General features: G+C 42.5%; 1 protein-coding gene across 1 annotated transcript in view; it reads left to right on the top strand.

The window, feature by feature from the left end:
- The window catches only part of LOC140396217 (rho GTPase-activating protein 8-like), a 122,043-nt gene that overhangs the window by 50,258 nt on the left and 45,949 nt on the right, over positions 1–25,836 (top strand). The window contains exons 4-8 of the mRNA XM_072484533.1: positions 2,450–2,537; positions 4,573–4,704; positions 10,630–10,716; positions 15,293–15,391; positions 23,007–23,117. Coding sequence (XP_072340634.1) covers positions 2,450–2,537; positions 4,573–4,704; positions 10,630–10,716; positions 15,293–15,391; positions 23,007–23,117 — 517 coding nt within the window. The remainder of the gene's footprint in view (positions 1–2,449; positions 2,538–4,572; positions 4,705–10,629; positions 10,717–15,292; positions 15,392–23,006; positions 23,118–25,836) is intronic.

Here is a 25,836-nt window from a genome sequence, read left to right on the forward strand (position 1 = left end):
TGGAGGGGTTCTACAATTCATGCACTTTCAAGAATTGGATAACATCGAACATTAGTTGGGGGGGGGGGGGGGCGAGTTGGGAGGGTTGAGGGAGGGGGACCGCGTGTGTTCATGTGACTATGGTTGATTCCGGATTCCTTTTTGTTATTTGTTTATGTTAATTGGGCAGGATGGTGGCGCAGTGGATTAGCCCTGCTGCCTCACGGTGCTGAAGTCCCAGGTCGATCCTGACTCTGGGTCGCTGTCCGTATGGAGTTTGCACATTCTCCGTGTTTGCGTGGGTCTCGCCTCCACAACCCGAAAATGTGCAGGCTAGGTGGATTGGTCACGCTAAATTGCCCCTTAATTGGAAAAATGAATTGGTACTCTAAATTTATATTAAAAAAAAAACATGTGGGCAATTATTTGGGGATGGTGGGAGGATGGGATTGTTGTTGTTGATATGGGAATTGACATTATATTCGTTACTGCTTATTGTTTATTGCTGGTGGGTCAAATCTGGGAGAAAATGTGAAAAAGGAGGAGAATAAAAAAATATATTTTTTTAAATTGTCGATCAAGCTACATTGTGCTTTTGAGTCCAAAGGCCTTATTGATGAAGCAGTGAGGCAGCAGATGAGAAACAAAAAGGAAGCAAATCCTGCTCTCTGGATCCTGGTACACTGTTAGGCACCCTGCCCAACGTAATATCGGCAGGTCAAGAATCTGTCTATTTGGTCACATGGTGGCCCATGGCAGAAACACGTGACCTTGAGTAGACATCATCCATGAATCCAGGGACAGACAACAATGACAAGTATTTTCCCTTTTTTTTTTTGAATCCCCATGTAGAATTGGTCACAGCCACGGACCCATTTCATTAGCTCCTCAATCGTCCAGGGAGCTCTGTGCATTGGAAATGTCCCAGGTTTCTGTACTCTTCGTAGCAACTTTGGATATGTTTGGTTTCATCAGTAGACTTCAGTAATGGCATTTTGTTAGATGGTGGTTACGCTCCTTGGTTTGTTCCATTGAAACTGACTGCACTGAAATTAGTAAGTTATACCCCGTCACTTTTATTATCGAGTCAATCATTACTTAACTCAATCATTACTTAACTCTACAATGGGATGGGGCAATAAGAGGTGCAAAGGAACTGGATCATCATTTTAATGTACAGTATTTTTTTAACCATGGGCTTTGAGCAGGACGACATGGAATATTTACAATGACACTTCTTCACTAGGAACAAGTATGTGCTTTTTGTACCCTGATGACCACCATTATATGAATATGTTTGCCAGTACAGATACAGCGGTAGTTGTTCATCTCTTCCCCCTCTCTCTCTCCTCTCTCTCCCTCTCTTTCCCCCTCTCTCTCTTTCTCTCCCCCTCACCCCCTCTCTCTCCCCCCTCTCGCTCTCTCCCTCTCTCCCTCTCATGCAATCCATAATTCTCACTTTGTAAATAAAATTGCAACATTAGACAGCAAATAACTTTATAACCTCAATGCATAAATGCACCAGATCACTTGATCCAATGGTACTATCCAGAGCATGGATATATTTTTCATTAAGTCAAAGAAAGGCTCTTCCCAGACTTGCTGGGTACTGGACAGCCTTCTTCGAGGCAATGTCCAAAGTGGTGGGAATGAGGGTGGAGCCGTGCCCGAAAGTGGCGGTCTTCGGGGCACCAGATTAGCCAGATCTCTTCATGGGGAGGAGGGCTGATGCCCTTGCCTTTGCCTCCATGATCGCCTGCCATAGAATCCTGCTCAACTGGTGGTCAGCAGCACTGCATAAAGCTGACCTATCGGAATTTCTCCAAATGGAGAAAATCAAATTCGCCATCCGTGGGTCGGAAGAAGGCTTCCACAGAACATGGGAGCCATTCACCCACTGTTCCGGGTCCTGTTTGTGGCCAAAAACTAGGTAGCCAAGGATAAAGAGAAAGTAGCCAAGACACAAAAGGGGAGGGAGGGGGAGGGTCTGGGGAAATAAGGACCTGCAACCAAACCTGAGAGGGGGGGGGGCAGGAACAATAACGGTGGGAGTCAGGAGAGAGAAAAGAGAGGGGAACAGAGGCGGGAAAGGAGACACAGGGAACCACGGCCACAGGAAACACGGCAAGGAGGAAAAAACAAAGAGCGAAAGAAGAAACAACTAAAATAAATCTGTGTAAATAGCAAAAACCGACCGCGATGTAAATAACGTTCGGGGCACCGCCCAGATGCACCCTTGCAAAATTCTTACTATTCTGTGTGCATATATATTTTGTTACGTATACCAAAAACCCAATAAAAGCATTTTGAAAAAGGCTCTTCCTAAAAGCACAGGAATTGTAATTGCCGTATTTTGCTGACACACATATATAGGCTGAAAAGCCCCTGGTTGTACATTTTCCCCTTTTCTTTTTTCTTCCTAGCATTTTAATGTAGCAAAATGAGCTTTATCTGGTTTCTTTTCAATTAGGTGATGACAATTATGGCAGGAAACTGGTTATTTTTAGCTGTTGCCGAATGCCTCCTTCCCATCAGCTTAACCATCGGAAGTTGCTGGAGTAAGTTCGAAATAATCTTCTATAACAAAATCTTTAATTTGTGTTCCCAAGAGTCACATTGGCATTTCCATCCTCTCTTTTCATAAGTGTGATACAGTTGAGCAACTTCCTGCCTCTCTCTCTCTCTCTCTTCAGGGAAGTTGTTCTGCATTGAAGCAACTTCTGTTAACTTTCTCAAGTTAATTTGATGGGCAGATTAAATATATTTTTATACTTCAAAAGATAAGCTGCCCACAATTTTTAATTTGGAGAAATATGAATTTATGAAAATAAAGTTGCGTGACATTTATTTTGAGTCATTTATTTTGAGTATGTCGCAGTTTAGTTGCTCGTGAACATACCAACCCAGATAGACCCCTTTCAAGGCACTAGCTGCACTGATAATTCTATCAGTCTGTTGCATCTATGGGTGAATTTACTTGTTGGATCTTGACTGAAATTTCTCACTATTCTTTTTCGGAGTAAAAATTGATCTGACAGTGCCACCTTGTGGTATGTAACATATGGGCTATTGATACTCTGATAAATTTATCTTTGGTTCTCATTTTAGTTGGTAGTTTCTTCATCTGCCCAACATTATACTTGTTCCCAGCTAAGGCAGGGGGGACAATCTGCTCTGCTGGCCATAGTTTTTCTAATGGCGTACACTCAGTCCACACTGAATTCTACTGGTTGTCCTTTTCCACTGCGGAAAAGCCCGCAGAAATCATTAAAAGTTCCCATCCCTTTCTTCCATTGGTAGACAGTGCTAAATGTTTCAGAAAAAAATAATTCATTAAATGCACTGGAAAAAATAATTTGTTTGAACATGCACCGATACCTCTGCCCAAGACATTAGTCTTTTCCCTATCATGAGTTAATTCTGATTCCTATCTTATGGCAATAGATTATTCTTATTTACTTTTAACAATTTTATTAAATTGACTTGAAATTGGTTACCTGAACTCACTTATATGAGAAATGCTGTCTGGCTTGTCCTCAGATTGTATTATGGAAAGTAAGCTGCGTTTGACAGAATTTGCCTTCAAATGAAAGGTCCTGGCACCTACTTTGTTGTCCACTTTCATATCTATAGCTGTTCTTTTAGAATTGGCAGATCGAGGAAGGAGGGAACAGATTTGGGTTTTTCACATGGTCATTATTTGTTGATCCGTAGTGGATCCGTAGATGTCAGCTTTGTCCTTATGGAACTTCAACTAAGCAATAGATCTAACCAAACCCTCCCCCACTTAGTTTTCATAGATTATCATAGAATTTACAGTGCAGAAGGAGCCATTCGGCCCATTGAGTCTGCACTGGCTCTTGGAAAGAGCACCCTACCCAAGGTCACCTCCTCCACCCTATCCCCATAACCCAGTAACCCCACCAACACTAAGGGCAATTTTGGACACTAAGGGCAATTTATCATGGCTAATCCACCTAAACTGCACATCTTTGGACTGTGGGAGGAAACCGGAGCACCCGGAGGAAACCCAATACACATGGGGAGGATGTGCAGACTCCGCACAGACAGCGACCCAAGCCGGAATCGAACCTGGGACCCTGGAGCTGTGAAGCAATTGTGCTATCCACAATGCTACCATGCTGCCACTATTTAAACAATCGTGTAGGATTGTCCATCAAGGTGAAGTGCCCCAACATCTGTCACCGCTGTCAGGAGAGAGGAGGAAGTTATTGGAATGGCAGGTAGTATCACTAACAAAAAGGGGGAATCAGAGTACAAAAGGCAATCTATTTAGATTTTGCTCTCAAACTACTTTCTCAATTATTCATCTCTGATTAAACCTTTATCAATCCCTGGCACGTTCCAAAGATAAATTTGCTTTCATTTTAGTCTGGCCTTTTAGAAGGTTGCCATTCAGTGCCTTGTAAATGTATCTTTTGAAATATGACATTTCTTCTATTAAAAAAAAAATCAATCTCTGGCAATGTATCTCTGGTCAAAGTCAGAGTAAATTTCAAACTTTAGCGACAGTAGCAATGACATTTCATTGATAAGTCAAATAATTTGCTTTGCTTTCCCCATCCTATCCAGATATCTGAAGTATACACTGGACAAGTATGTTGAGAGCGATTACATTCTTGTTTACTTTCACTTTGGGCTCAGGAGCAGCAACAAACCATCTTTAAGTTGGCTACAGAACGCATACAAGGAATTTGACAGAAAGTAAGGAGATTTCTTCTAAATTAATCAAAGTGGATCGCTAGTATTTCTGGGAATGAGGTTGATCAGGCTTCATTGACAAGGTCATCATTTGTGTCCATCCCTAAACACCCATGAGTGGCTTGCTAGGCCATTTCCAAGGACAGTTAAGCGTCAACCACATTGATGAGGGTCTGGAGTCACATGTAGGCCAGACCATGTAAGGACAGCAGATTTCCTTCACTCGGGATTGGTGAATCAGATGGGTTGATTTTTTTACAACAATCGATGAGATTGTTTTCTTGAGACCAGGTTATATTCCAGATTTATTAATTGAATTTAAATTCCACCAGCTGCCTTGGTTAGATTTGAACTCTTGTCCCTAGGTCATTTGCCTCAATTATTAGTCCAATGACATTACCACTATGCCACCATCTGCTCCTTAATCGTAGATCAAATGTACAACTTAAAAGAGAAAATTAAAATAGAATTAACTTGCATTAATGCGCTTCCTTTTCATCCTTGAGATGTGCCCAAGAACTTTCAGTTTTTGGAAGTGTAGGCGTGAGTGTTTCGACCAACACAGCAGTGATTTTGTTGAAAATAGGGACCTGAGTCAGCCATTTGGCCCCTTGAACCTGTTCCATTATTCAGTGAGATCATATCCACATATCCGCCTTTGCTCCATATCTCTCAACACCTGTGGCTAACAAATATCTAGCAATCTCTGAAATTAACAATTGATTTAGCATTGTTTGCTGTTTGGAGAGAAGAGTTCCAAGCTACTACCACCATCTGAATGTAAGTATTTCCCAGTTATACTACTCAAAAGGTTTGGCCCTAATAGACCGTGACCACTTACCCAATCCAGCAAAATTATTTCCTATTCGCCTTTTCTGTTCCCTTTAATATCTTGAAAACTGATCAACCGATGACATTCCAGGGATTATCAGACCAGAATTGTGTAATCTCTCCTCATAATTTAAACCTCGAAGCTCGGTTATTATTCTGGTGGATCTATACTGCATTGCCTCCGAGGTCAATGCATGCCTCCTACGATGGGAAGCCCAGAGCTGCTCACTCCAGAGTGTGATCTAACTTAAGGCTTTGTATGGTTTATACATGACTATACATGTTTGAAATACCCCATCTTTGTGTCTTCTATAAACTTGGATATGTGACATTTTATTCCATTATCTGAATTATTAATGAATAGAGTGAATAGTTGATAACCCAACACCGATCCTTATGGGACATGGGATGCTTCTGGGACTAATCAAATCTTGCCAATTAAATACCAGTCCATTGGTCGACCTGTTCTCTGTCTCCTGCCAATCAGCTGATTTTCTAAGCACGGTAATAACCTGCCTTCAGTTCCATGAATTTAACTCTTGACCTCTTCTGGGGGACTTTATCAAAAGTCTTCTGGAAATCCCAGGTTGGATTCTCCGCCGGCGGGATCCTCAGTTTTATTGGCAGTGCACTCGCGCCCACGGATTTCCCGATGGCGTGGGGTGGCCACAATGGGAAACCCCATTAGTCGGTTGCCGGGATGGAGAATTCCGCTGCCAGCAGTGGTGCACCCCTCCAGAAAACGGATGCGGTGGGACGGAGAATCCCCTCCCATATAAATAACATCCATAGATATTCCTCTATCCATTTCTTTAGTCACACCTTCAAAAATTCAATCATAGGTATGACTTATCCTTCTAAACTAAATGGCCGTCAACTCTCAGCTGAAATGTTCAAGGTGCTCAGTTGTTTTGTTCTTAATTGTCAACTCTGATCATTCTGGCAACAGAAGTTAGCCTAGCTGGTCCAGTCTAAAGGAATTTCTCCCATACTGAAAGAACTGTGGAAGATTTTGAGTACATTGTCACATACGTTTGTTTAAAGCTTGGGATGGAGATCATCTGCTCCGAGGGATGTTGGCCACCATTTCTTTGTTTGTAAAAAAACGTTGATATAATTGGTTTTGATATAATTGAAGTTCCTTTTCTTCGTCCTCATTTTACAATCTCATTTGTCATCCTTTGCTGGTCTTTGTATTTTTCCTATTTGCCAGATTTTTTCCTATTTGCCAGATTTCATGGGCGAAATTCTCCCCCAACGGCGCGATGTCCGCCGACTGGCGCCAAAAACGGCGCCAATCAGACGGGCATCGCGCCGGCCCAAAGGTGCGGAATGCTCCGCATCTTTGGGGGCCGAGCCCCAACATTGAGGGGCTAGGCCGGCGCCGGAGGGATTTCCGCCCCGCCAGCTGGCGGAAATGGCGTTTGGTGCCCCGCCAGCTGGCGCGGAAATGTGGCGCATGCGCGGGAGCGTCAGCGGCCGCCGACAGTTTCCCGCGCATGCGCAGTGGGGAGAGTCTCTTCCGCCTCCGCCATGGTGGAGGCCGTGGTGGAGGCGGAAGGGAAAGAGTGCCCCCACGGCACAGGCCCACCCGCGGATCGGTGGGCCCAGATCGCGGGCCAGGCCACCGTGGGGGCACCCCCTGGGGTCAGATCGCCCCGCGCCCCCCCCAGGACCCCGGAGCCCGCCCACGCCGCCTGGTCCCGCCGGTAAATACCAGCTTTGATTTACGCCGGCGGGACAGGCAATTTCTGGGCGGAACTTCGGCCCATCCGGGCCGGAGAATTGAGCGGGGGGGGGTCCCGCCAACCGGCGCGGCCCGATTCCCGCCCCCGCCCAATCTCCGGTACCGGAGACTTCGGCGGGGGCGGGATTCACGGCGGCCAACGGCCATTCTCCGACCCGGCGGGGGGGTCGGAGAATGACGCCCCATGTTCTCTCTAATGGATTTTTGTACACTTTTTCATTTCATTATAATGTTGTCCCTACCTCTTTTGTTGCCCACAAGGATTTTCCTTGGCAAGGAGAGATCTTGTCTCATGGGTATAAATGAGTTCTGCATCACATTAAATTTGGTTTTGAATACCTTCCTGTGATCTTCTGCCTTTTAACAGATTTTCCTAGTTTATTGTGGGTAGTCTCTGTCTCATTGCATTGAAGTCGGCCTTTCCCAAATCTAAAATCACAGTCGCTGCTTTGGGTTTTTCCCTTTGACGCACTACAATGACCTCAATCTTGATACAATAGCGATTAGATAAATATTCCATGCAAAGTACAGCGGTTGCCTTAATCTTTTTTAAAAAGCTGAATTTAAAGTACCTAATTCATTGTTTTTCCAATTATTGGGCAATTTAGCGTGGCCAATCCACCTACCCTGCACATCTTTGGGTTGTGGGGGTGAGACCCACGCAGACACGGGAGAACATGCAAACTCCACCCGGACAGTGGCCCAGAGCCGGGATCGAAGCTGGTACCTCGACGCCGTGAGCCAGCAGTGCTAACCACTGCGCTACCGTGCCACCCTGGTTACCTTAATCTAACAGCTGGTTCCACAAACAACAATGGCATACCATTTATTCAGTTTTTGAAGGTGTTGATTGAGGGATAAATGGGCACATCACTGATGGAACTCCCCATCTCTTCCTTGGAAAGAGCTACACGATCTCACATGTCAGCACAGAATAATAAGACAGGACCTTGTTTAAAACAGCATCTCAAACATTAGTACACTTCCCCCGTATTGCACTGCCATTTCAATTTCTGGTGTGAGATTTGAACCAGCAATGTTCTGACTCAGACAGGAGTTCTCTCGCTCGGCCAACATTTCACCTGGAGCAGTTATAAGGCAAATGATTTACACGATCTGAAGAGAAACCAGAGTGTACTCTCACTGGAACGAAGGAGGTTGAGGGGCGACCTGATAGAGGTATACAAAATTATGAGGGGCATAGACAGAGTGGATAGTCAGAGGCTTTTCCCCAGGGTAGAGGGGTCAATTACTAGGGGGCATAGGTTTAAGGTGAGAGGGGCAAAGTTTAGAGTAGATGTACGAGGCAAGTTTTTTACGCAGAGGGTAGTGGGTGCCTGGAACTCACTACCGGAGGAGGTAGTGGAGGCAGGGACGATAGGGACATTTAAGGGGCATCTTGACAAATATATGAATAGGATGGGAATAGAAGGATACGGACCCAGGAAGTGTAGAAGATTGTAGTTTAGTCGGGCAGTATGGTCGGCACGGGCTTGGAGGGCCGAAGGGCCTGTTCCTGTGCTGTACATTTCTTTGTTCTTTGTTCTACTGCACTTGGAACAATTATAATAAACAGACTCAACCCAGTTATTTATCAAACTTCCCCTTTCAGCTGCCGATGGATCCATTGTGCATTATTATTATTCTGTATTTCTTGTCAAGCTCCAGTTTAAAATATGCTGCATATAAGCATGTAACTTGGATAAATACCCCAACATTGAGAAGAAAACATTGCCAATTGGCAAGGCCTACCGAGTTTTTTTTTTAACCCATAGAACAAGGTTGGCCTTGCATTGCCAAGTGCTTTGAATTATTTGTCTCTACCTATTTTGAACAGGAGTACAGCTTGTACTATTTGTTTCCCCACTGCGATCACTGAGTGTTCCTTGTTTGTATTTTCTAATATTCCCCCAGAAATTAGCCTTTTGGAATAAAAGCTCACGTGGCAGAAGATTACTTTGGACACTGATAGTTTGAAGCAATCGGCCAGAAAACACTGCAAATAAGCTTGTGTGGTGAGAATAGTCCAAACTGTTTGTTTAGAAAACATTTCAAAGTGGCTCTGTCTAATTGACAGTATGCTTGACAATTATGTTTATTTTTTTGATTTGTTTGCTTTCTGTGACTCTGGCCGTATTCAGTCCAAAATGAGTAATATCATCCAGGGTTTTTGTATCAGTGCTGGGCCTTAAAAATACATGAAATGAAATGAAAATCGCTTATTGTCACAAGTAGGCTTCAAATGAAGTTACTGTGAAAAGCCCCTAGTCGCCACATTCCGGCGCCTGTTCGGGGAGGCTGGTATGGGAATTGAACCGTGCTGCTGGCCTGCCTTGGTCTGCTTTAAAAGCCAGCGATTTAGCACTGTGCTAAACCAGCCCCTATCATTCACCTTGTTGCTGTTTCGTAAATCAGAAGTCCACTACGATCATTTATTTTCTTCTGAAGTCTGTTCTATCAAACAACAACAACCTGCAACCATGATGCTGACAGGGAGTTGACTATTATCAGCTGAAAACCGATGAATGATGAAAGCCTAAAAGTATCCTTTATTTCTAGCAGAAGGTTTAGGGGATAATGCTTGGAGGAGGATTTCTAATATTGACATATGACTATATATTTAGTTTACATTAATAGGAACAATGGATTTTTGATGCACAATTAAATATCAAGCTGTTTTCTTGTTTTCTATGATAATGAGATCATAGTCCTATCACTTGTTGTTGACAAATTTCACCTGCTTTTGTCAGACGTTAAGTTATGCTATGCAGCTTTCCAGTAGGTGGCACAGTGGTTAGCACTGCTGCCTCACAGTGCCAGGGAGCCAGATTGATTCCGACCTTGGGTGACTGTGTGGAGTTTACACAGTCCTCCGTGTCTGCGTGGGTTTCCTCCCACTGTCCAAAGATTTTTAGTTCGGGTGGATTGGCCATGTTAAACTGCCTCTAAAGATGTGTAGGTTAGGTTAAGGTGTTACTAGGATAGAGTGGGGAAGTGGGCTTGGATGGAGTGCTCTTTCAGAGGGTCAGTGCAAACACAATGGGCCAAATGGCCTCCATCTGCATTGTTGGGATTCCAATAGTTCAGTCGGTAAATACACTCCTAATACAAGTAAAACCATTCAGTTCAGCAAAATCTAGTTCTGTGGATGACCTGGACTGACATACCAAAAATAGATGATGGTGCCTCTGGATGAATTCTCCCAATGTCTGCCTGGTGGTATGAAATGTGCTGTTTAATTTTCATTGAGTCTAGGGTACATCAGTTCTAACACCCTGATTTGACACTTTGTAAGATATAAGTCAAGTGGTGTTTTTCAGCTCCTTGGATTCAAAACTTTTTTTTTCTAGATACAAGAAAAATCTCAAAGCCCTTTATGTGGTGCACCCAACAAACTTTATCCGAGTTCTTTGGAATATTTTCAAGCCACTCATAAGGTATGTTTTATGAAATGGTCTCTAATTACACTTGGTTAAGCCTGGAAGAGCATAAATGAAAGATGGAATAGTGGAACGTTTATAGTTAGGATGTCTCAAAAGACTGCTGTCAGTGACGATGCATTCCACGCTCACCAAGAATGTAGTTGACTGTAGGCCCACTAGGTTTTTTTTTAAGCCAAATTGTTAATTTTCTGGCTGCCATCATACACTTGCCTCAGCTACTTTTATGATGGGATCAGGCAATGAATGCTGCCAGAATCAGGAGCAGAAAAAGCAACATTGCTGGTGAACGCTTGACTTTGAAAATAAGTTTGAATTAATCCAAGGTTGTTATGGTAACAGGAGAAATATCACAAGCTTTATATACTTGCTCAATTACAAAGTTTCTAAAGCAACAGAGGTAGTTGACTGTTTCCGCCGCCCCCCCCCCCCCCCCCCCCCCCAGTACAGCTGCCTCTCCCACTCCTAATTCTATTATCTTATCTTATTTTTGAGCTTTTTTCCCCCTGCTCCTCCAATCTAAGCGTGCTTCTTTTCGTCCCTGCACTCCATTCATCATTTTGGAAACTCTTGTCTCCTCTTTCCTCTGTCCTGATTCTTGCATTGAATCTTTTCTACCCCTCCGTTGCTTTTGGCATGTTGCTTTCACACTCCTGTCCTTGCTCTCACTCCCAATACTGACACTTCACTTTGTGTCAACCCAGCCTCTAAACCTCGCCGTTTTGTTTTTTGTTGTTGGCCTTTCTCCTGTCCAGTTTTCAATTCTGCGTGTTTCTTTCTCAGCCAGTGTTAATATTCTTGTAAAACTGGGACAGTTGTTTGGACGCTGGCGTTGAATCAACAACAGGGCAGCACAGTGGTTAGCACTGTTGCTTTACAGCACCAGGAATCTGGGTTCCATTCCTGGCTTGGGCCACTGTCTGTGCGGAGTCTGCACGTTCTTCGCGTGTCTGCGTGGGTTTCCTCCGGGTGCTCCAGTTTCCTCCCACAGTCCAAAGATGTGCAGGTTAGGTGGATTGGCCATGCTAAATTGCCCTTAGTGTCCAAAATTGCCCTTAGTGTTGAGTGGGGTTACTGGGTTATGGGGATAGGGTGGAGGTGTGGGCTTATGTAGGGTGCTCTTTCCAAGGGTCAGTGCAGATACAATGGGCCGAATGGCCTTCTGCACTGTAAATTCTATGATCGAGATAGGTCAGGCTGTGAATTGGTTGCGGGTTGATTTGATGAAAGGGGCTGCCTGACTGCCTGTTAACTGGAGATGAGGCATTTCTGATTTTTGGCTGGTGACAAGTGACTGGCATCTGGTCATTTATATCTTTTGGTGGCGACTGACTCTCTTACTGGTACTGGCTGGCCCTAGTCTAGCTGCTCAATGGTTGTAATCGGTTGGCTTCATGGGATCATAGAAAATAAGAGCAGGAGCAGGCCATTCAGCCCATCAGGCCTGCTGCCACATTCATAAAAACATGCATTGAAACTAAGAGCATGCGTCAGCTTTTAGGCCATTCGAGTCTGCTCCGCCATTCATTATCAGGGGCTGATCCTCGATTTCAATGCCGTATTCCTGCTTCCTTACCCTACTTCTTGATGCCATTAAAATCTAAAATATTATCCATCTTTTTCTTGAATACATTGTGATCTGGCCTGCACAGCCCTCTGTGATCGAGAATTCCCCAGGTTCGCTACCCTTTGAGTGAAGAAACATTTCCTCGTCTTAGTCCTAAATGGTCTATCCCGTATCCTGAGACTATGCCCTGATTCTAGATTTCTCAGCCAGGGAAAACATCCGCCCTACATATAGTCTGTCCAGTTAGAAAATATATATTTACTGTAGAATTTTGGAAGATGACCACCAATGCATACAGTGTTTCCAAGGCCACCTCCTTTAATACCCTTGGATGTAGATTATCAAGCCCTGGTTGGTGATTTGTCAGCTTTTAACCCCATTAATTTTCCCAGCACCATTTTCTTACTAATACAGATTTCCTTCAATTCCACCCTCTCACTAGACCCGTGGTTCCCTAACATTTCTGGGATTTTATTTGTGTCCTGAAGACAGAACCAAAGTATGTATTCAAATCCTCTGCCATTTCTTTGCTCCCTGTTATAATTTCTGCGGCTGACTGTAAGACACTGTCTTTATGAATCTTTTTCTCTTCACATATTTCTAGCAGCTTTTACGGTCAGTTTCTATGTTCCCTGAAGTTTTGCCCTCATTTTCTATTTCCCTCCTCTTGATCAATTATTTGTCTTGGTTTGCTGAATGTTAAAATGTTCCCAATCCTCGGGCTTGCTGCTTATTCTGGCAATTTTATATGTCTCCTCTTTGGATTTAATATTATCCTCTATAAGCCTTTGTTGAGCCACCTTTCCTCTTTTACTTTTACACCAGAAGGGAATGAATAATTGTTGTAATTCACGCCACCATCAACCACTTTACTGAGGTTCCCCAAGTTATCCTTGCCAATTCGTGCCTCAGACCATCACCGTTCCCTTTATTCAGGACCCTAGTTTCAGATTCAACTTGTTCCCATCACATTATGTTCACTGTTCCCCAAGTCAACAAGAGTGTTAATTAATCCTTTCTCATTGCACAGTACCCAATCTAGAATAGTCTGTTCTTTTGTTGGTTCCTCAATGTATATTGGTCTTAAAAGAAACACTTGTACGATCCAGGATCCTCCTCCGCTATACCATTGTTACTTTGGTTTATCCAATCTATGTGTAAATTAAAGTCGCCCATGATTACAGTTGTACCCTTATTTACATGCATTTCTGATTTCTTGTGTAATACCTTCTCTTATATCTCCACTACTATTTGGGGGTCTATAGACAACCCTAACAAGATTTTCTGCACCTTGGGGTTTCTCACCTCCACCCACACAGATTCCACATCATGATTTTCCAAGCCAATATCCTTCCTCATTATTGCATTGATTTCCTCCTTTACTTTAAATGCTGACCCACCTACTTTCCCTTTCTGACTGTCATTCCTGGATCATGAATACACCTGGATGCTTAGTTCCCATTCGTGAAAACTCTGAAGCCATATCTCTATAGTTGTAAACTATATCATAACTGTTTATATCTATTGGCACTGTTAATGCACCTTATTATGAATGTTCTGTGCATTAAGACACACAGACTTGACTTTTATTCACTTTATTTTGCATTCTGGCCCCATTTGCTTTGGCCCTTGTATTTTCAGCCTTCCACTTTTGCTTCTTGGATTTCTGTCTTGTTTAGATTCCTAGTTTTTAATTCAATAAAATCTTGACTGATCTGATTGTAGCGTTAACACCACTAGCCTGCTTCCATAACCCTGGATGCCCTTGTTGACCAAAGATATAACTAGCCTTTGAATATATTCAATGACCCAGACTCCTCTGCGCCCTGGAGAGAGAATTCCAAAAACTAATAACCTCTTGAGAGAAGAAAATCCTCCATCTTTACAACCTTAAATGGGAGATGAACCATTCCTGCTTGGTCTAGATTTCCCCCATGAGCAGAAACATTCTTCCAGCATCCCCTCAGATTTTTTTTGATTCATAAAATATACCCTCATTCCTCTAAACCCTTATGAGCATAGGCCCAACCTGCTCACCATCATCCCAGGAATCAGCCTAGCGAACCTTCTCTCAACTGCTTCCAATGCAAGTATATCTCTCCTTTAGTAACGTGACCAAAACTGTACACCGTGCTCTAGGTGTAGTGGTAATCTTACCAATAACCTGTACAGTTTTAGCAAGACTTCCCTTTCTTTTACATCCCTTCCCCCTTGCAATAAAGGTCAATATTCCACTTGCCTTCCTAATTTCTTGCTTAACTGCATGCTAACATTTTGTGATTCATGTACAAGGACACCCAGATAATAATAATCTTTATTGTCACAGTACCTCAGAATTCTGCAGTCTCTCTCCATTTAAGTAATATTCTGCTTCTTGTTCATCATTCCATAGTGGACAACCTTGCATTTTTCCACATTATTCTCCATTTCTGTTCTCTTGACTATACTGTCTCCTACTACAACTACATTCCTTTTTGCTCCCTGTGCGCTACTGTGGGTAGCTGGTTGGTGTTAATTGCTGGCTGACTTCTGGTGGTTGATCAGCAGTAAGCTAACTGGCAGAGAGTTGGCTGGTTTACCTGCTCTTTGGCTGTGTTGCTCACTAAAGAAACTCTCAATGCTGTCAGGGGAGCATGTTTTGGGTTTAAAATTATTTTTGCACATGAAGCCGTATATATTCCATAAACAATTTCTGCATCTGTCAAACAAGTTTACTCAAATGCTGCAAGTGGAAAAAATGAAGTGTATATAAAAAATATACATATGGCAACCTTCCAAACTAGCAAAGAGCACCCAAGTGCTCGACAGTGCACCAAGGTCCAAAATTGCCCAAATCAGAAGTGTTTTTACCAGAATAAAATGATTCTTATCTCCAAAAGCATTCTTGATAGAGCTGACCATTGGAAATAATATTGAATTGCAATGTTTCGATGGTGAAATAATTTGTAATCTAATAGAAAGGGCACTATTCAACATTTTCAAATCTATTGTCCAATTTTCTTGCAGTCATAAATTTGGAAAGAAGGTCATTTACGTAAATTACTTAAGTGAACTGAGAGAACATTTGAACTGTGATCAGATCGTCATCCCTTCAGAAGTAATCCGGTATGTATGGAGATAATGTTCAAGGGCCACCGATTTGTTTTATATAAAATGGTGTCACTCTCTTTTTTTAAAATTTGCATCTGTCTCAATGATGAGGAATGGACTGGAGATTTTTATTATTGCATGAAAGGCTAGCGACCTGGAAGGGGGATTTAATATCAACGGTTTTCCTTTACTCTCTGGCTGTTGTCATCTGTTTCAGAAATTGAAATATTCTATTGCTGGGGTCAATTCATCCAGTGCCCAACTGATCCATTCTTGCACTAAATCCCCTGGTGGGAGTTAGAACATGGAGTATTTCCCGCTGTGGAGGAAAACAGCAAATCTTCTGGCCCGAAAGTATAATTATGCAACCGGGTGTTTTGCACCGTATTCTGCGATGGGGCAGTCCTGATGGCACATAGTCCATTATCCTATCCGGGTGCCCCCCCTCCCCAACTCCCCCATTCACAGCTGTGGTGTTCCTGGGTACAGATATGCCATCCATCTCCATCCAGAACCGCGGAGGCAGCCCCAGGCATTTGGGTGAGTCCCAACAGCTGCATGCCACGTTGTTCCAAACATGTTTCACACCAATGTATTTTTGCGTTGGCATTGCAGAGAATCGGACATGGGTGGTTGGATCTTCATCTGCACCCCATTAGCAAGTGTGTTTAACTCTGGCCTCCAGTGAGATTCCTGATCCCCCACCAGAAGACCCCCCTGTAAATCATGTTGGCATGAAACCAATTTCTGGCCCTCTTGCAATACTCTCTCTCTCATGGACAGAACTTTCACCCAAGGCAGCTGAATTCAAATGCTAGACTCCCAACCAGTTTTACAATTGGAGCGACATATATGCAGATTTGTACATAATAAAATTGCTGAACTTGAATGCAGAAGATAGGAGCAAAATAATTAGTTATTTTTACTGTTTTCCAATGGTAGACTAATTCTTCTCTTTTCATTTAATTACTATAAACTTATCCCTTCACTGATCCTGCATTTACTTCAAGTACTCTGTATTAACTTTAAATCATCAGATATTATAACTTTTCCAGCAACAAATTGTAATTCTGTGATATAACTGCCCTGTCTTAAATTCTTTATTTTAAAATAAAACTACCTTGTGCAGTGCTTAGTTTGAAATTGACTGTAGATATTTATTAATTACGTGCCAGCATAAATGACTCAGGATGTCCTTTGTCTGCACTTAATCAGGTGATCACATTTGGGCTAATGAGGAAATGGAGGCAGAGGAAATGATCTCAACTGTTCTGGGCCAGAGAAGGGAAAAATGAGGAAGGTTCCTTTTCGTGGTATTCAGCAGTAGCACCTACTGGAAAGTGCAGATGCAGGATTGAACGTAGTTGTGGCACTCATCGCAATTGAATTGTCTGATGAAGCTTTGCTGCCTAGGCTAGTGCATAAAACCCCTCTTATTTGCTAAAGGTTAACTGGTAACACTCAGACCCGTACCACAAAAGAAATCAACATCTTTGAGAGAGAGAGAAGAAAAAAAAAATGGAAACTAAAGACTTACAAAATGCTATAGAATGGTATTGGATGTATATGGACTCTACTGTACACGGTGAACTGTTTTTCCCTTCTACCTCAAAGCAAAATATAAAGGGGCTGGTTTAGCAAAGTGGGCTAAACAGCTGGCCTGTAATGCAGAACAAGGCAGCAGCGCGGGTTCAATTCCCGTACCGGCCTCCCCGAACAGGCGGTGGAATGTGGCGACTAGGGGCTTTTCACAGTAACTTCATTGAAGCCTACTTGTGACAAAAAAACAAATATTATTATTATTACAATTGGAAATGTGAACTTCAGGGTCTTAAAACTGATGGTACTGGACTGGCAACTCATTGTGCCTGCCTCATCTCCCCTTCCATTGAAAGCAGGTTGTATTATGGTTACCCAATGTGTCCCCACTAAATGTTAACCCTTTGTCTTATTATCACTGTCAATCAGAGAACCCAAGTGAGCAAGCATAAAGCGCTCTAACCAAAAACATTATAAATCATTAAAACACTCATAGAATTTTTTACAGTGCAGAAGGAGGCCATTTGGCCAATCAAGTCTGCACTGGCCCTTGGAAAGAACACCCTACTTAAGCCAACACCTCCACCCTATCCCTGTAATTCAGTAACCCCACCTAACCTTTTTGGACACTAACGGCAATTTATCATGGCCAATCCACCTAACCAGTACGTCTTTGGACTCTGGGAGGAAACCGGAGCATCCGGAGGAAACCCACGCAGACACTGGGAGAACGTGCAGATTCTGCACAGACAGTGACCCAAGCTGGAAATCGAATCTGGGACCCTCCAGCTGTGAGGCAACAGTGCTAAGAACTGTGCTACCTTGCTGCTCATATGGCTTGTGTAGAGAAATTATAACAATGGGATGAGTTTACTATTTCAATTCCCTCCCCTCTGTAATTTCCAATATTTCTGAATATGCAAAATATATAAATCTCATAATATAGTATGGTGGTTAAAAACACATATGCAATCCTTGGCTTCATCAATAGAGGGTTGCTGCAGCTTTATAAAACTCTAGCTAGACCACACTTGGAATATTGTGTCCAGTTCTGGTCGCCTCATTATAGGAAGGATGTGGATGCTTTGGAGAGGGTACAGAGGGGATGCTGCCTGGACTGGAGGGCATGTCTTATGAAGAAAGGTTGAGGAAGCTAGGGCTTTTCTCACTGGAGCGAAGAAGGCAGAGAGGTGTCTTGATAGAGGTGTACAAGATGAGAGGCATGGATAGAGTGGATAGCCAGAGACTTTTCCCCAGGGTGAAAATGGCTGTCATGAGGGGACATAATTTTAAGGTGATTGGAGGAAGGTATAGGGGAGATGTCAGAGGTAGGTTCTTTACATGAGAGTGGTGGGTGTGTGGAATGCACTGCCAGCAGAGGTGGTAGAGTCAGAGTCATTAGGGACATTTAAGCGACTCTTAGACATGCACATGGACAGCAGTAATTGAAGGGGTGTCGGTTAGATTGATCTTGGATTAGGATAAATGGTCGGCACAACATCGTGGGCTGAAGGGCCTGTACTGTTCTATGTTCTATCAGTTGTTAAAGTACAAGCAAGAAAGGTATGTTAAATCTTTTTAAATTCCCAATTAGGCATTGGTTGGAAAATTGTGTACAATCCTCAGGACCATACTTTAGCAAGGATGTTGAGGCAGTGTAGAGGGACATTTACTAGAATCGTACTGTGGTGATGGGTGAGGGACTTCAGTTTATGAAGAAAGTCTGCAGAAGTTGGGATTGTTCTCTTTAGAGCAGAGAAGGTTAAGAGGAGACTTATGAGGGGTTTTGATGGGAGGATAGGGAGAAATTATTTCCACTGGTAGTGAGTCAGTAACAAGAGGACACTGATTTAAGCAAATTGGTGACATGAGGATTATTTAAATGTAACAAGTTATGATTGTCTGGGATGCACTATATGCAAGGATGTTGGAACCAGAATAATTGAGTATATACTTGTGAAGAAAGAATTTTGCAAGGCTACGAGGAGAGAGAAATGGAGCGGAACTAACTCGAAAGATCTTAAGAAGCCAGCAGAGTCACAGTAGTGGAAATGACCTTCTGTATTGTATGCTTCTGTGATGAGACTTACTCTCCCTCTTGTCGATGCCTGAACTATTGTAAAGCCATTAGAGGTAGTAGTTTGATTTAACTTTGTTCTGAAAGGGCTCTTATGCTTCCTATATGCTCTTCCCTGAGGCTATCAAAACTAAATATGATGTAGTAACTACTGAGTAAAATTTGTACAAATAACTATCAACACTTATGGAATGTGGGAATACTTTTAATAAGGTGATAAATTCTGTTATGTGATATGACATGAGTCAGTAAAATCTATCTGCTGGACTTGCACCGAATTTATTGCTACTCTTACTAGACCTTTTAGGGAGAGAAATGATGTGGAGATGCCGGCGTTGGACTGGGGTGAGCACAGTACGAAGTCTTACAACACCAGGTTAAAGTCCAACAGGTTTGTTTCGATGTCACTAGCTTTCGGAGCGCTGCTCCTTCCTCAGGTGAATGAAGAGGTCTGTTCCAGAAACACATATATAGACAAATTCAAAGATGCCAAACAATGCTAGGAATGCGAGCATTGGCAGGTGATTAAATCTTTACCGATCCAGAGATGGGGTAACCCCAGGTTAAAGAGGTGTGAATTGTCTCAAGGGAGAGAAAAGAAAGGCAATAATGTGCTTTCTGCACAAGTAAGAAATGTGCTTGTTCTGAATAGACTAGATTTTGGAATAATAAAAACTTGATCTTCAGTCTGAGTTCCCCCCGCCCCTCCCCACTGATGTAGCATAGCCATTAATCAATGTATGAAGGACATCTAATCACAACTTACATTGAGACTATTGTTGAAATTCTTGTTTGTGCAAAATTGGAGTTTTTCGAGATGGTTATAGAATACTCCATGTGTATAATTGAAGTACTGCAAGTATATATGGGTATAATAGTTTGGTTCTGTTCATCTGTTTCACAGGTTTGCATCTGCATTAGTTTTGAAGTCTATCAAATTGAATTGTTATCTTTTAAGCAATTTAGAAACATAAAAGTGTAAATGGTTGTGATACAATCATCCTGATGGCTTTATCTTCTAGATGCAAAGTCCTGCAACGTGTAATTTTCCAATTTGTTCTGGGGCAGTAGGGAATAATAAAATGTGGGGCGTTTCTCTGTCAGCTCGATGGCCTCCAGCTCCATTATGAAGTCTGTTTTATTGCTGTGAATGGAATTGTGGTTATTTCTGTTCTTCTTGAAGCTCTTTCTGCTTTCTTTTTCACTTTTTTCTGTCTTTTGTTTCTCTTTTCCTCTCTCGTTCCTTTTTCTTTTTTTTTCCTCATCAATGAACAGACTCTGTGCAAAGAGATCGTGAACACCAGAACTGGGAAATGATGTTGAATATGAGGGGCATGGATAGAGTGGATGGGCAGGCACTCTTTCCAAGGGTGGGGGGGGTCAGTCACCAGGGGGCACAGGTTTAAGGTCTGTGGGGCAAAGTTTAGAGGAGATGTGCAAGGCAGGGTTTTTATGCAGAGGGTGGTGTGTGCCTGGAACGTGTTGCCAGGGGAGGTTGTGGAAGCAGATACATTAACGGTGTTCAAAGGGCATTTTGACAAACACATGGATAGGATGGGTATAGAGGGATACGGCATAAGAAAGTGCTGTGGGTTTTGGCAAAGGTTGGTATCATGACCAGTACAGGCTTGGAGGGCCAAAGGGCCTGTTCCTGTGCTGTATTGTTCTTTGTAACAGACATTGGACAGATCAGATTGTGGGTATTAGGCTTAGTTCTGGACACCCAATAGGAGTATTTGCAGATGTGTGGAAGCGCTGCAGCAAAATTGTCCAAGATGATATCAGGAAAGGGCAATTGTAGTTGCGAGGAATTGTATGAAAAATTCAGGCATTTACATCACAGCAAGGAAGGTACGGCAATTTCTAACAAAAGCTTCCCAAATTCTGAAATGTTGTGAAGGAAGACTGATAAACACTTGTATTTTATTGGTTGGCCAGACACAGCAAGATGGCTAGATTAGAGACTACCATTAAAAGAAAATGCAGGAGGAAGTCAGAAGAATCCATCTCCCGACAGGACAAATATAGAATAATTTGCAGCAGGTTATTTAAAATGGAAGTGAGAAAAGAGAGAATATAAAATAATGTAAGGACAAGGCAGTGAAATTTAATTGGGGTAAACTGATACATTTAAAGAGCTAGGGCTGGCATGTTCACAGCTAGATATAGATATGATTAACATGATTAAGCTTGTGTAAGTACCCCACCATAATGTTCCCTTTCACAAAAATTATGAAGAATAGAAAAAGAATACTATTGAAATGGTGAGAGACTGCGGAATGCTGCAGTACAGAGGGATCTGAGTGTCTTTGCACTTGAATCACAAAATTATTCAATAAATAGATATGGCTGTGATTCGAGCCATCTCTTACCATTTTTAAACTAGTGTTTCAAGCAGATAATTAACTCCTGTCATCACGGGCAGCACGGTAGCTTGGTGGTTTTCACAATTGGGTCACTCTGTGCGGAGTCTGCACGTTCTCCCCGTGTGTGCGTGGGTTTCCTCCGGGTGCTCCAGTTTCCTCCCACAGTCCAAAGATGTGGAGGTTAGGTGGATTGGCCATGCTAAATTGCCCTTGGGTGTCCAAAATTGCCCTTAGTGTTGAGTGGGGTTACTGGGTTATGGGGATAGGATGGAGGTGTGGGCTTGGGTAGGGTGCTCTTTCCAAGAGCCGATGCAGACTCGATGGGCCGAATGGCCTCCTTCTGCACTGTAACATCTATGATTCTATGATCAGATCATGAGGTTTGTACTGCAGTGCTGTTACTTTTTCTGCAATGTGTAACAGAAATCGTTTCCTCTAATTTATTATAATCACTGTCCATTACAGTGATGTTTCTAAGGCACAGGCTTGTACTTGTAGACCATTTCCATTACATTTGAATGTTGCATTGCATTGCAGTTCACTGGAATGTCATTTTTTTAAGAACTAAGCAATTTGTTCATTTTTGAGAATATGATTTATTGAAAAGGTGCAACATCATATTCTACACGATGTACAGGCTAGTTTGTGATCTTGAGATAGTGGTGGTGCATTTAAATTGCAATGCTGATTTTCTATTTGGACATTCGAACCGTTTTGTCATTTTAAGTCTGCAGGTGTATTGTTTCATGGTAGTGGGGTTGAGCTCACTATCTTCATAGAAGGAGAATGGTCACCGGGGCAGTCCACTCTTTAAGGAGCTGCAGTTTCTGGTGGCTGAATACAGGGGGCAACTTCCTTTCACAAAGTGTAACAATGTAAAACTGTTCTGCCAGCCTATGATTATGACTGATCTGATTGTGGCCTTAACTTCACTTTCCTGCATGTTCCCCATAATCCTTGACTCCTTTGTCAATCAAAAATCTGTCTAACTTGGCCTTGAATATATTCAATGACACAGCTACCACTGCTCACAAGGGGAGAGAATTCCAAACATAGAGATCCTCTGAGAGAAGAAATTCCTCCTCCTGTCCATCTTAAAGGGGAGATCCCCTTTTTGAAACTCTGCCCCTTAGTTCTAGATTCCCTCATGAGGGAAAATGTCCTCTCAGCATCTACCCTGTCAAACCCACCCTCAGAATCTTACATGTTAAAATGAGATATATCTCATTCTTCCAAGCTCCAATGTGTTTAAGCCCAACATTTTCAACCTTTCCTCCTAAGAAAACCCCTTCATTCCAGGAATCAGCATAGTGAACCTTCTCTGAACTGCTTCCAATGCAAGTATGTCCCTCATTAAGGGGACCAAAACTGCACACTGTACTATAGGTGTGGTCTCCCCAATGTTCGGTACTGTTTAGTAAGACCTCCATGCAATGTAGGCCGACATTCCATTTGCCTTCCTTATTACTTGTTGCACCAGCTTGCTAACGTTTTGTAATTCATAGTCAAGGACCCTTCCTACCGCAGCATTCTGCAGTTTCTCCCCATTTAAATAATAGTCTGCTTTTCCTATTCTTTATAACTTAAAGGAAGATTGTGGTAGGGATATTATGAAAGAATATGTTAATCATCTGTGTCTTTCTGGCAGATACGATGAAAAGCTGCGAGCTTCCCAAAAGGGAGGACCACCTCGACCAGCAAGGCCTCCTCCACCCCGACCTCCACTTCCCCAGCAACAATTTGGAGTTAGTCTGCAATAGTAAGTCTTCACCTTTTCAATGCTACTTTTATCAGGTTAATTTTGCAAAGTTATAAAACTTGGATACATTGCTAAGTTGATTGTTCTACTAGGAAACTGACTGACAATACTCAAAGGAATGTTATCATAAGGTCCTCAAATATATTAACAAATATGATCACTCTTTGGCCATTTTCTCTCTCTCTCTCCGGTACTAAAATTATATTTATGGGAGGTAGAGAGAGTGAGGCTGAAATGGTTTGAGAAATCCAACAAGGATAACAAAACCAAGCCCTCAGCCAGGCCCTTGAATCATAATCATAAACTTTGCAGTGCAGAAGGAGGCCATTCAGCCCATTGAGTCTGCACTGGCCCTTGGAAAGAGCATCCTGCTCAAGCCCACACCTCCATCCTATCCCCATAACCCAGTAAACCCACATAACCTTTTTGGGGACTAAGTGCAATTTAGCATGGGCAATCCACCTAACCTGCACATCTCTGGACTGTGGGAGGAAACCGGAGCACCCGGAGGAAACCCACGCAAACACGGAGAGAACGTGCAGACGCCGCACAGACAGTGACCAAGCCGGGAATCAAACCTGGGACCCTGGAGCTGTGAAGCGACTGTGTTAACCACTATGCTACCGTGCTGCCCTGAGATTTGAGAGATTTAAACATGAATATGAAAGTTTTTAAAATCCAAACTTTGCTGGTCCGGGAGTTGACACAGGTCAGCAAGCACACAGGTGATTGTTCAGGAAGTTGATACAATTTAGGATACGAACAACAGAGTTTTGGATTCACTTAATGTTATGGAGGGTGTTAGCCAGGAAAGTATTTAAATAATTGAGGCACTAGGTAACTGATATGTGGATGAACGTTTCAGTAGCAGATGGGTCTTGTTGGTTGGGAGGAACCCATAATTAAGGTGGCTTGGGGAGAAATTTTGAAATCCCATCGCAAGCTCTATTCTGTAATGACTGATTCCACCATCGTCCCTGTTCATTGTCTAAGGATGAACCAGACTATTTGACTTTGAGCTGAATTTCTAGCCTCCTATCCAGTCCATGGTCAAAACTGTTTACTTTTAGCTCCATCATAACACCCATCTACCATAGCCCACACCCAGACCCATCTGCTGCTGAAACTTTCATCCACATATTAGTTACCTAGTGTCTCAATTATTTAAATCCTGGCTAACACCCTCCATAACAGTAAGTTAATCCAAAACACTGTTGTTACTATTGCCATGTCAGAGTATCTTTAAGAAATGGATGTTTATAAATGGGTGTGTATATAAATATCTGTAGTGAGAGTACCTTTAAGAAATGGGTGTTTACTACTGCAGTGATGTCAGAGAGTGGCTGGAGCTGGGCTGTCTTGTCAGCTTTTTACTTTCGTTTTTGAGCAGGCTGCAGGGTGTGTTTTAGTTTCGTTTTCAGTGTTGGAGCTGAAGCCAGACCAAGCAGGTGTACTGCTGATCTCTCTGCCATCAAAAGACTATCTCTTGATCATTTGGTGAATTCAGAATTATATATGTTTTCAGTAGTGACTTTAACCTGATGTGCTTCTGGTAAAAGATGTTTCAAGTCATATAGATGTTAAAAGGAAAGCTTAAAGGATTACTTAGTGTTGTAATCTTTGGGGATTGTATTTGAATTAATGGTTGCTAAGATGTTCACTATGTTTTAAAAAGGTTAACTTGAGTTCATAGAATAAACATTTTGTTTTGCTTTAAAAAATACTTTTCCATTTCTGCTCTACCACACCTGTAGAGTGGACCCTTGTGCTCCCCATACCACAATCTATTAAAAGTTGTGGGTCAGGTGAACTCCATGATACACTTTGGGGTTCTCTAAACCCTGGCCCATAACAAATTGGGGGCTCGTCAGGGATAAATGTCTATCTATTGGATTGGCTTAGTGAACTTAAAGACAGTGAGGGGTGAGCATATTGTGAGTGTTTTCAGGTGTGATATTTTAGTTTAAGTAGGGAGTGTGTTGTGGACAATGGCTCTTTCAGAGGCTCTGAAGTTTTGGGGGGTGGAGACGGTCACACGCAGTACCTTACGGACAGAGAGTAAAAGCAAACTGTTAGATTTGGCAAAAACATTGCAGTTAACATTACCTGACAAAATGCAGAAAGATGAGGTAATTATGGAGGTGGCTAAGCATTTAAAGTTGCCTGAGATACAGTTTGACTCATTGGAAATAGCAAAAATTCAATTGCAAATTAAACAAATGGAACATGAGAAAGAACTAAAGCAGCTTGAATACGAAAGAGAGAGAGAGAGCGGAAAAAGAAAGGGAGAGAGAGGAAAGAAAGAGAGAGAGAGGAAAAAGAGAGAGAAGAAAGGAAAACAGAAATAATAGCCCTGGCAGAACAAAAAGAAAGAGAAAGGGAGATACAGATCAGGGAAAAAGATGGAGAGAGAGTTTGAACTTCAGAAAATGGTCATGAAACATGACAGTCAGTTAAAATTGGCAGGCATAAAGGGAAACGTACAGTTGGATGATAGTGATAAAGAGCGTCATAGTTGAAGGCTTGGTGGGGATCTATTTAAATATGTCCAAGCATTGCCAAGGTTTAATGAGAATGAGGTAGAAGCCTTTTTCATTTAATTTGAGCAGGTGGTGAAGCAAATGAAATGGCCACAGGACATGTGGGTATTACAGATTCAAACAAAGCTGGTAGGTAGGGCTAGTGAAGTGTTTGCATCACGACCGGAGGAGGTATCTGA

The sequence above is a fragment of the Scyliorhinus torazame genome, chromosome 19, assembly GCF_047496885.1.
Source record: "Scyliorhinus torazame isolate Kashiwa2021f chromosome 19, sScyTor2.1, whole genome shotgun sequence".
Taxonomy (NCBI): Eukaryota; Metazoa; Chordata; class Chondrichthyes; order Carcharhiniformes; family Scyliorhinidae; genus Scyliorhinus; species Scyliorhinus torazame.